This window comes from Staurois parvus, unplaced genomic scaffold (assembly GCF_062004578.1).
Source record: "Staurois parvus isolate SC_StPar_1 unplaced genomic scaffold, SC_StPar_1.0 ptg000133l, whole genome shotgun sequence".
Lineage (NCBI taxonomy): Eukaryota > Metazoa > Chordata > Amphibia > Anura > Ranidae > Staurois > Staurois parvus.
This window is the reverse complement of record NW_028317929.1, coordinates 13,030,965-13,046,321: the sequence shown is the minus strand read 5'-3', so window position 1 is coordinate 13,046,321 and position 15,357 is coordinate 13,030,965. Positions and strand designations below refer to the sequence as shown.

The window sequence follows — 15,357 nt, the reverse complement described above, 5'->3', positions numbered from 1 at the left end:
GAACCAATGGTCTGGGAGACCTAAGAGAGTAGTGGTGCTGCTGACAAAGGAGCCAGGTGGCTTGGCATCTCTCCATTTGTTTGCTCTAAAGTTTCATCCAACGTTGCGCACACAGAGATTTCAAATTCAATTTTAATAAAAGTGGGCTGCCATGCCCTTAAACTGAAGTTCGGATTGACATGTCTCATTAAAACACATCTACCACATTGAGCTACCCAACCCCCATATCACAGAACATATCTTTAAAGAATAACACAACTAAGAAATAAACTTTTTCAAGTGGCTCTGGATGGGCTGCTGCCCTGTATTTCCACAAATATATGCTGTGCTGCTTCTCTCTTTGGTGATCATAGAAGTAAATGTACAGAACCATGGTTCAGGTTTAGGACCATTAGGAAGGAGGATTGTAGTTATAGCCATTTAATTAGTAGAATTACCAGTTGCTCAAGATGAATAGGATAAAGAAATGTATGCTTCTTGGCTGGTAGGCTATCCTGTGGGTTTAAATGAAAAATGTAAAATCATTGAAACAAGCTCTATTTCTTTTCCATGTGGTGCTTATTTGATTTTCACATGGATTTGGAATGAAGTCTGCATCTTCCCATTTCCTGTTCACACAAGAGAACAGAAGTTCTTGCATAAACTAGTACACAGCCTTGGATATAAATAACTACCACACTGACCAAGGCCTTTAATGCTCTGTTTATATGTTTCCTGTTTGTGCTGACATGAGTAAACAAGCATTTCAGTCTCCATGTGCACGCAAAACGTACTTAGGCTTTCATGTGTAGAGGCACTCTGCTGAGAAATGAGCTCTTAGCTAACCTTGGTCAAGCGAGTAAAGAGAGCATTGCGTAATAAGAGCAACTTGAGCATTATTATTTGAAAACTCTGCAGTATGTGGAACATATAAAGTAGGTCCAGCATCACTATTACTGGAGAAAAAAAGGCTAAGGGCTTGTGTGCATAGGCCTTGGGCTGCAAATGCAGCATGATTTAGACATGTTTTTATATATTGATTTATTACAGGTACTTGTATAGAGCTGTCAATTTACACAGCGCTTTACATATATATTGTACATTCACATCAGTCCCTAACCCTCAAGCGGTGTACAACCTAAGGTCCCTACCTGTTTTTGGCGCTTCTGATTATTCAAAATTCATTACAGGTGTATTTGATCTGCTTCAAGCTTTTTCGCATTTCCGTAGACTTGTATGGGAAGCGGTCTGAAGCGAACAAAAGCCATTGAACATTTTTGTTTAAATTCACTTGCTGTCATTCCTAGTTAGCAACTTTATTTTTATCACATATCTCTCGTGCTGATGGGGCACTTTGGAAATTCAAATAACCTTTAAAAAACAAAAAGCATGTTTCGATGGATGGAGGAAGTTGAGCAATAACAGAAAAAAACAATTTTAAGTTTAATCTTTGCATTCCAAAGAAAGAAGGGGATGTCCTTGATATTTTCTTTGTAACATTAAGTTATATAAAATCCATTATGCGTTTGGATAGTAGATTTCTGGCTACCTGTCTCACTGGACTACTGCACAGGGTAATAAGAGAAAGACCGCTGTACTCTCCTTTCCCTTACTTTGCAGCAACGACAATCATTATCCACAGTTCATTTTGCAATTTAAGAATTTTTGGGGATCTTTAGGATGAATGTGCAAGTTCAAACAGCTAAGATATGCATAATGCCATCTTTTGGCCACCTCTTTCGTCAGAACTCGGTTTACTTTTACTGCAGCTTCTGGTTTTGGATAAGAGATGGAACCCTCCTGTTTGTCAAAGTGGGAGTTGTTTGGGTATGAAGTATATCATCTATAGTAGTGTGTGAGATGCTGACTGCTTAGAGCTCTCCAGAGGAATCTATAGATGAGAACAGGGAATGGCTGTCTGCTAAATGTTGCAACCACACTGAAGTAAAAATATTGCAATTATTATGTAGGACAATAAGACACCAACACTTCTACAGCACACATCCCATACTATACCTGCTACTACTATTGCTACTTTTCTTGGAGACCCCAATGGTTTTTCATCCATATCCCATACTGCTATGTCTTTTGCTTCTGTCTCTCACTTTAAATATTGCATATTAGGCCAGTCACACAGCAGAGGGCAGGCTGGCAGGCAATGGGTAAAGTCCGGGCACACAGCAGAAGACAGTTCAGGCAGGCAATGGGTAAGGTCTGGACACACAGCAGAGGGCAGTTCAAAGTGTAGCAATTCAGGGACTCAACAGCCAGCAGTGGCCTCAGCAGAGGAAGTCTAGGCAGATAGGCACCAACTCTTCACGGGTCTTCAGAGGGCTGTGTGTCTTGGCCTCAGTTTCAAGACTACACAGGCAATGTAGAACCACAAGTCCCAACCATGCGCAAAGCTCAGTTCAATGCATCTCCTAGTTAGGCCTGCAGCCATGAGCAGCTCTGTCCATCCTGACTCAAGCTCTGCCCATTCTAAGAGTCCTTCTCCCCACATATGTCTTTTCCATTTCCCCAAGCCTCAAGCCCCCAGTGTGGACACATCTGGCTTTTCACAGCCACAGGAAACCATGCTGTCTGCGCTTCCTGCTGGGATAACTCTCACCTCCCACCCCCTGCGGGGCATAGGAACTTCAAATTATAAACAAAGCAGACAAGCTGACTGTTGGCCACACGTCTTAATAAAACAACACAAAAATACAACCATATTTCTGCTGTCCGTCACACCCTGAATGTTACATGTACTGTATATATTTCATAATACTACAGATGCTTTCACATGGATGTGTCTGCCACTAAATATGCAATTCTGTTCTCCAGATGGAATGAAGACCTTTGACTCTCATCCTGCTTGACTAATGATCTAGGACCCCCTTCCCCAGCTAGGATTACCCAGCAATAACAAAACACTTTCCCTTACACCTGTAACTCATGAGGTGTGACCTGCAATATCCTCCACTGATGAGGATGACCTGATGACCCTTGCTAGCCCCCACCTGAACTAACCACCCATGATTTCATCATTACAAAAGAGAAGCCATTACTGCCACCACCTTTTACAATTTAAAGGACTGCAGATCCCCTATATTAGAGTCCAGCATCAGACCATTCAACATAACTAATAAACTTCTGCCTATACCCTGCCTTTCTGAACTGACCGCATCTCGCTGATGGCTGCAAATGAGATCTACCTCCTTTTCACTAATGACCTTTGAGTCCCTTATAAAATTAGAGCTGCTTTTACCTCTCAACCCTGGCAACGTATGACCCACACCTCTTCCTGGTGAGAACTAGTGAGCAGCTCAGGATGGCAAGGACCAGCTTACAACTATTGACTTGCATCATACTCCTACAGATTGACCTGTCTCATTGATACTTAAAATGACCCACACTATGCACATTGGCTTCTATGCATAGAACTGGGGTTGCCTTATCCTGAAGGGAAAGAATAAAGACATTGACCCCCAGAGGACAGACACTTTTCACTGTCACAAACCTTGGCTGAACCCTCATTTCGGAAGAGATCAGATGCTCTCCAGTTTTGACACTCGGGTTGCCAACTGACTGATTATTAGCATTGTTATATTATTTTTTCAGCAAAATCATGTTTTCACATTCAATTATTTGTCCCAGATTGCAACCCCTCCAAAAATGAAAAAAACATCAGCTATGGACTCTTTGAAGAATTCCTTTCAGGCTTTTGTTTCCTGGAAGATTCTTTAGTTTTTCTTTAAAGAGACTTTATCACTGGAGGAAGGGGGGAAAATGCTGCAGGTATGAATTGCAAGCACACACCTGCAGCAGCCTGCCAAACTACATTGGCTACATTCAAGTCGTTCCTAATAGCGTCAAAGCTTGCGCACCCCTTCTTGCCTCCTGTGCATACCTGTGAAACTATCTATTTTACTAGTGGCCCAAAACACGTGTGGCATGAGGTTAGCAGAAAGCTCACACACTCTGGTAGTGCCTGAACTTTACCTGCCAAAACAGCCTGGTGTTTGCCATTACAGGAACGTTCAGAAGGCTACAGTAGGTATGTGCACAAATAGGTACCTTCAGTTAATGCCTGCAGCAGTTTGCACCCTTCACCCCAGTCTCTCAATGCTTTGAGCTGATGACCTGCTATAACACAATCCTGTCCATTATATTAATGTGGACCAGCAGCCCTATTAAATCTTCTGAGAGTGATGTGTTCCCATATGATAGGTGACTAATTTTGACAATTTGCTTATGTGGTTTTAAATAAGTAAACTCATTTTATTTTGCTGTACTTCATATTTTCTGTTTTCAGCTGCTGGCTTTTTTGCAAGGTCTGTTTACATTTTACCATCATGGCTATGAACTGGCAAAAGACTTTGGTGACTTCAAAACGCAACTAACGATTAGCATCCAAAATGTAAGTAGAATCTATTGCTCCTCCTGGGCCTACATCACGCTACATCTACATCACTCTGAATTTTTATGGCCAGTTTATTTATATAACAGGCAAATATTTTTGATAAGTGGTTTTACTTGTTCTGTATATATTATTTTAAGACACGGGATCGGTTTGAAGGCACACGCTCTGAAGTAGAAGCTCTAATGCAGAAGATGAAAGAAAACCCTCATGAGCAGCAAATGATGAGTCCCTACACAATGGAAGGTTATCTCTATGTCCAGGAAAAACGTGGGTATACCTTTTGTTAATCGTTCTTGTGGGCAATCTGCCTCTTCCTGCTGCACTGTAAGCTGCAATTACATATTTCACCAGTAGTACGATAAAGAGACTGCTGTTGCTTGCAAGGGCATGGAAGGGGGGACCTCTGATTTACTAGGAGAAGTTCACAGGGAAGCTTATAGGGGATTCCGATTTTTAGTATAACCTGTGGTAAGTGCAAGTTACACCCTTTTACCTTTAAACATTGCTCCCCCCGTCTCCCTAATCTGCCACTAATACCAAAAGAAAAATCTGATACTTCTAGCATTGGACACATTAAATGCCTGATGTTGAACAACCAATTTTCAGTTTGAAATATTTTCTTATTGGGCATTCAGAGACATACTTACTCCTTTCAGAAAATAATTTTTTTCGTAAAATGAGACGTTTTATGTAGTGAATTGTCCTAGTTTGGGAGTATGGTATAAATGTGCATTTTTAAGTTGGTTAGGTGAACCTGCATGAAATTCAGGTCTATCTTAAGTTGGAAATTCCTTTAAAGCCGGGCACTTTTACCCCCTTCCTGCCCAGGACAATTTTCAGCTTTCAGAGCTATTGCATTTTAAACGTGGTTATGCAACATTGTAGCCATATGAAATTTTTATCATTTTTTTTTCACACAAATAGAGCTTTCTTTTGGTAGTATTTAATTACCAATGGGGTTTTTATTTTTTGCACTATAAACAAAAAAAGAGCAAAAAATTTGAAAAAAAATAAATAAAAAGTTTTTCTTTGTTCCTATTATAAAATTTTGCAAAAAGGTAATTTTTCTCTTTCTCTGATGTGTGTTGGTGAGGCTACACTGATAGGCAGCACTGATGGGCACTGATGGGGTGGCACGGATAGGCAGCACTGATGGGCACTGATAGGTGGCACTGCTGGGCATTGATGAGACACTGATGATGCTGCACTGATATGCAACAATGACGGGCACTGATATGCAACAATGACGGGCACTGATGGGAGCAACTGCTGGGTGGGACTGGTGGGTGGCACTTCTGGGCACTGATGGTTGGCACTTCTAGGCACTGATGGGTGGCATTGCTGGGCACTGATGATCAGGGCACTGATAATCCATGCCCTGATTATCAGTGCAAATCTGCTCTGTGACAATAACGGGTTATCGGCAGTACTTTTCTCATGCTGTGACAGTGTGAGGAAAGTGCTGCCGATAATCGGCAACTGTATTTACTTTGTGATCTGCTGTGTCATTGGACACAGCTGATCACATGGTAAAAGGCCGCTGTGATTGGCCTTTTACCTAGTCGTGATCAGCTGTGTATGTAGGACCCAGTGATCATTGACCACGCTGGGTGTGCGCCATTGGCAGCGCATTCTGGAAGGACACCCTCTCAGAACTGGACAACTGCACTGTAGCCGTATTCCGGCCTTAGCTCAGTTGTAAAGTGGTTAAGCACTAATCTGTAGTCAGCAGAGCTCCTGATGGTGGAAACGGGTTTTGCTGCAACCTGTACCAGGTTGCAGCCCTCAGGATTGCCTCACCAGGAGGTGAGAAAGCTGGGGTCCAGGAGCAGATATAACAGGTACGGATCAAGCAGAAGCGTAGTCAGAAAATAAACCAAAGGTTGGTAACAAGTGGTTGCAGGTTGGGATCAAGCAGAAACCCAGTCGAGCAGCAATTCAAACGGCGGTAATCAGTGGTGTATTTAGGTTTTGTGCTGCCCTAGGCAACACAAAAATTGCCCCCCCCTTCCCGCAGAAAGAGCCTGACATTGACCAAGAACACCCCTGCCCTCCACCTGAGCCTTCCACTACCACTGCCCCCCCATACACCAGCCACCATCCCCCATGGTGAGAGAGAGACACTCACCTTCACAGCTTCGGACATCCCCAGTAACAAGAATCGGGCTGTGCATATAGCGTCATGAAACCCACAGCATGTCTCGGAACCCACCAGGTCCCCATGCCGTGTGTGTCCGTACTTCCGACCCTTCTTCCAAGGGGCAGTGCTGCCCCCCTGAAAAATGCCGCCCTAGGCAAATGCCTTGTTTGCCTTGTGGTAAATACACCCCTGGCGGTAATGAGTGGTAGTGGAGGTAGGTACAACTGCAGAATTGCAAAGGAGCAAGCTATTGGCTGGAAGTGCAAAGACATGGTTTAAACAGGAAATTCTTGGGAGGGGCAAGGTGTTCAAGGTTAATCAGAAATGAGGTACAAGGCAAGATTATCCAAGGGTTCAGACAGGATGCTGTCCAGCATCTGAGGTGGCTCAGCAAGGAGAGCAACTACCGGATGTAGCAGAGGTCTTTGTTTTGCTTTGGATAGAGTGGGGAGGAATTACACTTGCTGTCAGAGTTTTATTTCTGCCTGTGACCCTATTTGGGGGATTTACCTTAATTTGTTTTATCCCTGTGATGCTCATACAAGAAATAAAGGGACCTGGACAGGAAGGCACATGCAGTAGGAAAACATTGTTAGATGTTTTAGCTCTTCTAAAATGTGTCTATTTCTGTTCATTGAAATAAAGGTTACACGTTGATAACTTCTTTATTGAAAGTTAAGCACAGACGCAGGAAATACAACAGTCCCACCCATAGACTGCCCTCCTCTATGTCTAAGTTTTTGTTGTTCCTGTTGTAGAGATTTCCCATCACTACCTGTCCTGAAAGGAAGTGAGGAAAATAGTTTCCAATAAGAACATGCTATAGATGACAAAAAAATCCCTGACAGACTGAAAGTTTTGGTTGGAATTGAACTTTAATTTTACTTGAAATTTTAAATTTCTAACGTTACACAATTTTGAAACATATGTTATTACAATACAGTGCATTTTAGTTAATAGTGTTTTAAAAATACCTATATAACAACAACATTGTGTACTTTTCTAAACATCAGTAAACTTGCATCACAAGTAATTTTCGAACAGCCTACAGTTCACATCACTTAACCATGCAAAAAAAAATAAAATAAAAAAAAGTATTGTTTTACTCAGTTTTTTAAGGAACACATACTTTGAAGTCCTGAAGACCTGGTTCACACTGATACACTTTTGGATGCATTTTAGACCGCAGTGATTCGTATGACATGGAAAATAAAATTAATTCCTATGGAGGTCATTCACATCTCCTGCAGTCCAGACACAATGTGTTTTGAAAAATGGTTGTGTGTATTTTTAGATCAGTGCGTTCTGATTTTGAATTCCATGAAGTTGAATGCAAATCGCCTGTGAAATGCTTCTTAGAGTAATTATTTTTGTGGTTCTATTCAAGCATGTACAGTTTTGTGCACATCTCCATGAGACATGACGCATGAGATTTACCAAAACTTCCCCAGAAATCTCCACAGCAGAGTCCCTATGGACTGCCCCCTACATGTCTTGGTGTCTCCTCCACCTTTCTCATATACTTCTTGAACTGTCAGTACAGACCTACTACACCTTAGAAAGCGGGTTCTTACATAATGAACTTGGTTGTATATGGCTGCCCTTGTGACTTTCCTAATGTTAGATATTCATTGTTGTCTGAAGAAAACTAAGTAGATAGTAACACAGACTTGGAGAATGGGCATGCATTCATAAAAGCAGACACTAATATTTTGTTGTTTTTTTTTTTTGCAGGACACTTTGGGACATCCTGGGTTAAACATTACTGCACTTATCAACGGGAGACAAGACTGCTCACTATGATTCCATTTGATCAGAAGTCAGGGGGGAAAGTGGTATGTTTTATGTTTTCTACATTTACCAGTTTTTCAACAAAATATAGTCAGACTTTATAAGTACCACTCAAAATAATATATCTCCATAAAAACAGTAGTTTTTTTAATCAGCCGCATGTAGTAATTAACAACATAGCATTTTAATTTTATAAGGTTCTTTGTGGTTGGTCGGTCACTGTAAGACAAATATGTAGACACTGCTCTTAATGTTATACTTACACCTTTGTACTATTATCCCAAAAGAATATTTGGATCCACCTACTGTTCCTGTTCAATACCTAATTATTACAATGTATGTAACCACAAATCTCAATACACAGCATACTCCTAAATGGTGAGATGCATCCCATTTTTCTATTTCAATGGTTTTTATTAATTTTTAAACCGTATAAAAGAGAGGCAATAAAACACGCCCACGCAGGGGCTATCAATTGCACAGATAAATAAAATGCAAAATAAAAAAAAAAGGAAAAACAGTGCTCTAATGCCAACAGGGCAAAAGGTACGCCCACACAGAGGCTATCAATGGCACATAAGTTACAAAACATTACTGTAACTGACTATAACAACTAAATGCAGCAGGCCAGTCACACCAAAACAGAGAGAATGAAAAAAGAAGAAAGAGGGGAAGAAAAAGAAAGCGAGAAAGAAAAAAAAAAGAGAGGGGAAAGGGGCAGGGGTCCAAGAGCGCCAATACCGAACGCCATTACATCCCCAGACTAGCCGGGGAGAGTGTGGGAAAGGCATATTGCAACCACGGCTCCCATATTTTCAAAAATTTATGTTGGGAGTCGTTTTGGATACTCGACATCTGTTCGTTGAGCATCATAGTGGTCATACGATCCTGCACCCCCTGAAGAGGGACAACCAGACTCTTCCAGGCCTGAGCAATTGTTCTAGTGGCCGATAAAAACAGATAGGAAGCCAACTTCTGCTGATGAGCCAAGAGGCCCGGTATGGGGCAATGAAGCAAAGCATACCGAGCATCCCGGCGAATGGAGAGATGGAACAAGGTGAAAAGGAGGCCAAACACACGAGACCAAAAACTAAACAGTCTCGGTGGCATGACCACCAGATATGCAATACATCTCCACGATGGCCACAACCCCGAAAACACTGATCACTACAGGCAGGGTTAGCCCGGGCCAACCGAGCCGGAACCCAGTACCAGCAAAACAATACCTTATAGGCTGCCTCCAGCGTGGTCGTATTAAATGAGCATTTAGCTATGAGTGACCAGGCCTTATTCCAGTCCTCCGGATCCACGGCCACTCCCAGGTCGCGCTCCCACTGAACGACATATGAAAGAGAAGTATGCGGCGAGCGTCTATTCAAAGCTGCATAAAGAAGGGAAGTAAGGCCTGGGGCGCCTGGCCGTTGTTGGCAAAGCAGTTCAAAGGCAGATTTCTGGTACGGGAAGACAGACGTGCCCCGCAATGAGATCAGCCAATGCCGCAATTGAAGGTAACGAAAAAACTCCGCCGAAGGGACATCCCGTGACTCCTGAAGAGAATTCCAGGTAGGGAAGGACCGAGAGGTCAAAAAGTGTCGTACCTGGGAAAAACCATTGGTCACCCACCAAGAAAACGCCCTTGGTTGATCTAAACCTGGTGGGAAGAGGGGGTTGTTAGTGATTGGGAGTAAAGGCAAAAAAGGTGACATTAGGCCACTGGAGTAACGTACCGAGTCCCACACTTGCAAGCCATGGAGCAAAATCGGACTCAGTGCCGTGGGACGCAGGGCAGAGGGAAGCCATAGAAGTGTTGATATCGCAATAGGGGCACAATTAGGTAGTTCCAGGAGGACCCAGAGAGGTATGTCTGAGGAAGCATGCAACATAGATAGCGGGGCGATCTGGCTCGCCTGATAATATTTAGTAACATTGGGAACCCCAAGGCCACCCTGAAGTCTTTTGGACAAAAAGCGTAGTTCTGGAAACTCTGGGGCGTTTATTGGCCCAGATGAAACGCATAATATTTGCCTGAAGTAACCGAAGGAAATGAGGAGGAACCCGCACTGGGAGGGTGCGAAAATAGTATAGCAGTTTCGGCAAGATGGTCATTTTTACTGAATTAATCCGTCCAATCCATGACAGGTGCGGAAATTGCCAAGAATGCATAAGAGAGGACACAGAGCGAAGCAGTGGATAGTAGTTTGCAGCAAACAGTGAGTCATAGGTGGGGGTCAAGCGGATGCCTAGATATTCAAGAGAAGAAGAAGCCCATTTATAAGGGAAGTGGGACTGTAGGCGCAAAACCAAATCTGAGGCCAAAGTAATATTAAGCGCGACAGTCTTATCCAAATTGATACAGAGACCCGAAATCAAGGAGAAGCGCTCAAGAACCTGTTGCAAATTTGGAAGCGTCGTCAAGGGGTTAGTGAGAGTCAAGAGGGCATCGTCTGCAAAAAGGTTCAACTTGAACTCCTGTCCAGCGTATGGAACCCCCGATCTATTGCAATCAGTCCGGAGCGCCATAGCCAACGGCTCAAGCGCCAGGACAAAGAGTGCTGGGGACAGGGGGCATCCCTGTCTCGTGCCTCGCCAAATAGGAAAGTAATCTGAGAAATACCCAGCGTATTTAACGGAAGCCGACGGGGAAGAGTAAGAGGCCTGAATCCAAGAAAGAATAGAATCCCCAAAACCCCAGCACAAACCGCAGATAGTCCCAGGATAGAGAATCAAAGGCTTTATATATGTCTAAGGACAGTAAGAATCCCGGTATTTTCCGTTGTTGTAGAAAATGTATAAGATGAACCACCTTACGAACGTTATCACCCGCCTGTCTCCCAGGGATGAAACCCACTTGATCCCTGTGAATCAGGCTACGCAAATATTTATTGAAACGACAGCTGAGAATCTTGCCTAATATCTTCAGGTCTTCATTAAGAAGAGAAATGGGCCGAAAGGCTTGCGGTTCCTGCACATCATCGGTCGTCTTAGGAATCATAGAGATATGAGCTCTAAGCGCGTCTGGAGAGGGCAAGGAGCCCTGTTGTAACTCATTAAAATAATCAGTCAACAAGGGTGCCAACAGAGTTACAAATTTCTTATAGTAGAGGCCGGAAAAGCCATCTGGACCTGGGGCCGCGGTGGACCGTAGAGATTTAATAGCTTGTAGCACTTCCAGTACGGTAACACCGGCATTGAGAGCCTTCTGTGCTGCCTCAGATAGTCCAGGGAGTTGGAGGTCTTGAAAAAATGCCTCTGCCTGAGCCACAGGGAAGGGATCTGGTTTAGCATAAAGACGCGAGAGAAAGTCTGCAAAACTGGAGACAGTCTGCTGGGGATTAGAAGTACAGCCACGCACGGGAAGTCGCAATCGGATCGGTTTGTGGGGTTTCCACACAGAATTGAGTTTCCTGGCCAGCATCGGACCAGGCTTATTCGCACAGGAATAAAATTTGTGTTTGGTCCAACGCAGGGCCCGCTCCGCCTCTGAAGAGGCGAGTAGATCCAACTCTGCTGCCAGGGTGTCCCGGGCACGTTTACGGGCCATGGATGGGAATCACTTCCAACGAGCGTCCGCAGAGGCCAACAGAGAATGAAGCTTCAAAAGTCGCCGCTCCCGTTCCCGCTTCCGAACCGCCGCCAGCTGTATAACCTGACCCCGCATCGTGGCTTTATGCGCCTCCCACAGGGGAACTGCCGAAGAAACAGATCCCGAGTTTTCCGCAAAATATGTGCGTACAAAACATTCTATTTGTTGGCAAGTGACCTGAGTGGTCAATAAGGAATCATTAATGCGCCAGTAAAAAAGGGCGCCGCACCGACCCAGAAAGGGCCAGGAGGAGTACCAAGGGATCATGGTCCAACCAGGGCGAGGAGGGAATAGTTATCCACCTGACCAAAGGAAGCTGCTGAACACGCATGAATATATGGTCAATTCTACAAAAACTGTCATGAGGGTTAGAGTAGAATGTAAAGTCGCGCTCAGTTGGGTGAAATTCTCTCCAAACGTCCGCCAGCCCCGCCGTCCTCAGAGAGCGCATACGTTCCTCTAGCACTAAGTCGTGAGAAGGGGCCGTCCCCTGGGCATAGCGCCTATCCAATGTAGAATCCAAGGTAACATTAGAATCTCCCAGAAGAAAAAGAAGACCCTTGGAGTGTCGGGAGACAATGGTGCAAAGATGAGAAGAATTTATGTTGAAAGCGATTGGGTGCATAATATGAGACAAAGGTAACCTCCTGATCCCAGAGGGTGCCCTGCAGAAGTAAGTACCTACCCGTGTGGTCCGCTATATTCCGAGCACAGACAAAAGGAAGATTGCGCTTGAAAGCTATTAGTACACCCCGGCGTTTCTCAGGGGCCGAGGCAGTGTAAAAGGTGGGAAAGTGAGGCGAAAGATACCGTGGAGCATAGGACTGGGAAAACCTGGTCTCCTGTAAACATACCACATCAATTTGTTGCGATTTGAGGTGATGAAAAACTTTAGCCCGCTTCTGAGGCGAATTGAAACCTTGAACGTTCTGTGAGTATACTTTCAGAAGGGGTGAGGCCATGGCGGTATCAGCACAGCACGCTCAGCAGAAAAAGCATAGCTTGGCCACCAGTTACCACTCCCAATGGCGCACGGACTATGACATCCCAAAACCCTGCATGAGGAGAAAACAAAAAAAAACAGAAAGGAAAAGAAGGGAGAAAAAAAAGAAACAAGAAATATATATAACAGTACAAACGTGTCACGTCAATGGTGACATGCATCCACCTATACCTAAAGGATACCGGTTGGGGGTGGCTCTACCACCGGACACATGGCTGCAAATGAAAACAACAAAAACATAAGCCCCCAGGGGGCAAAAAGGCAATTGACACAGTAGAACAGAACACTAAAGTAATAACTAAGAGTCCCAGAAGTGAGCACTTCCGCATCAACCTCCCGTCAGAAAACCCAGATAAACTAGGGGCTAACCCCCTCCAGGAGGACGGCCACAGGCCGCCATAGAACCTCTACACAGCCCAGGTGGTCCCCCACCCACCTCCCAAAAAGGCCAACATTCGAGCAGGCCCACCAGGCCAACCTCCCACCGGAGCCCGAAGGAGCCATCACCCCATACCCAAACGGGAATCCGAACAACGGCACCCGGACCCGAGATAGGCCAGGACAGCGAAAAGTCATAATCTACGAGTCCAAAAGGAGACCCCCCCCCCCTATTTAGTGGCGGAACCCAAGGGAGTAGGCTGGATCAGGCCTAGCCTGGAACGCTAACAACTGGAAGAGCCCTAGGGGCCAAACTCACAGTCCCACCAGGAGAGTCCAACAGTGAAACACAACGCGGGAAATCAGAGATGCATCTTCAGCCCGGAGAAGAGCAGGATGGACTTGATCGTTGAGGGGTCTGAGAGAGGGCCCTCTTTCTGTTGGATGACTGCTCCCAGAGGTGGCCTGGTGGAAGCAGCCTTGCTGGGGATCCAGTGGAGTGAGCCGGGCTCCGAGCAGCGACCCCCGGCGGAAGAAGGTGCAAATATTTCAGGAGCAAATGGGCCTCCTCCGGCGTAACAACAGAATGACCGCGGCCCTGGTAGTTAAAGGTGAGGCGGAACGGAAAGCCCCAGGCGTATTTAATTCCGTGGTTCACCAGGACCGAAGTGAAGGGCTTGAACTGACGTCGTTTCTGCAGAGTGGTCTGGGAGAGGTCCGCGAAGAGCTGATAGCGATGTCCCTGGAATCTGAGATCTGGTTTGTTTCTGGCCGCCAAGAGAATGGTTTCCTTAGTGCGGTAGAAAGTGAACCTGATGATGATGTCCCTCAGGGGCCCATCCGGTCGTCTGGGGCCCAATGCACGATGGATGCGGTCAAATTCGAGCCGGTCGATGGGAATTGCAGGCGTCAGCTCCTGAAACAGAGCAGTAGCGGTGGAGGTGAGATCTGTGATCGTTTCAGGTATACCCCTTAACCGCAAATTGCCGCGACGGGAACGGTTCTCGAAATCCTCAAGTCGGAGCAGCACATCCGCTAATTCTTTCTTGAGGTCACACAAGTCGTGCTCATGACCCTCAATGACCGTGGCCGCTTTATCCTCAAGATCATTCGTCCGATTGCCCAATTCTCGGATTTCACGTGAAAGTCGGTTAGCAAGCTTGGAGGTAGCGGAGGACAGTTACAACTGTAGCATTGTCTTGAAACGGTGCAGAAGCTCAGCATCTCTCAGACTTGGAGGGGAAGACCGCAGGGATGCCACTGATGCCAGGTCATCTTCACCCCTGGGATTCAGCCCACCTGGGGGTATGGGCAGCGGGGGACCCGAAATCAAGACCGGGCTTCAACCGTGGTCTCCGGGGGAAGACTCGATCCCGGGGCTCTGGAACTCTCCGGCGGCAGGCCAAAAATCGAGGCCGCGGCTTCACCCGCGATCTCCGGCGGGTAGGCCGCAACTTTAAAAACGGGCTGCCGGGCGCTGGAAGCGCGGGAGGAGGCTGTTTTTTTCCCCATTGGGGCACCAGGGGACGAGGGGCCAGGAGAGGTTGGAGGAGAGGCGAGAAACCCCCCCCCCCGAGGGCTTAAAATCGGCCGATGTGCCAGTGGTCAAGCGGCCAAATTTAAATAGCAGCCATTCTTCAGGCTGCTCACGAGCGCCCCCCCCGATGCATCCCATTTTTAACGTGTTTTGCAGACAGTTTTATTCTTTATTCTTCTTCAGAAAAGGAGAGTGATATTTTATGTGTTACTTCATTTGAACCAGAACCATTAGAAGGTCACTCCTATGGGCAGACAGTAATATTTTCAACTAGGGACAATACTCATAGTACATATAGTTATCAGGCCTCGGAGGATCAGAACCTATACCATCAATGCAGATCTGAAACCAGTGAAGTGTTCCTGCCTTCCAAACACAGAGCTGATTCCGCCCCTTGTTTATAAACTGGCCTTCCTAGGAAGTTGCACAAGGGAATCCAGTGTAAGCTCCGGAAGTAAATTATCCTTATCATAAACTCCAAAGAATACACCTTTCAAAATGAATTGATTACTGTGCTTTGTTACACATGCCTTGGAGAGTG

The 15,357-nt window shown here is 45.3% G+C and overlaps 1 protein-coding gene across 3 annotated transcripts in view; it reads left to right on the top strand.

The window, feature by feature from the left end:
* Positions 1 to 15,357, top strand: part of ARHGAP26 (Rho GTPase activating protein 26) — a 643,079-nt gene that overhangs the window by 172,166 nt on the left and 455,556 nt on the right. For all 3 annotated transcript variants that reach the window (XM_089673029.1, XM_089673028.1, XM_089673027.1), the window contains exons 7-9: positions 4,277 to 4,381; positions 4,522 to 4,651; positions 8,259 to 8,359. In XM_089673029.1, coding sequence (XP_089529155.1) covers positions 4,277 to 4,381; positions 4,522 to 4,651; positions 8,259 to 8,359 — 336 coding nt within the window. The remainder of the gene's footprint in view (positions 1 to 4,276; positions 4,382 to 4,521; positions 4,652 to 8,258; positions 8,360 to 15,357) is intronic.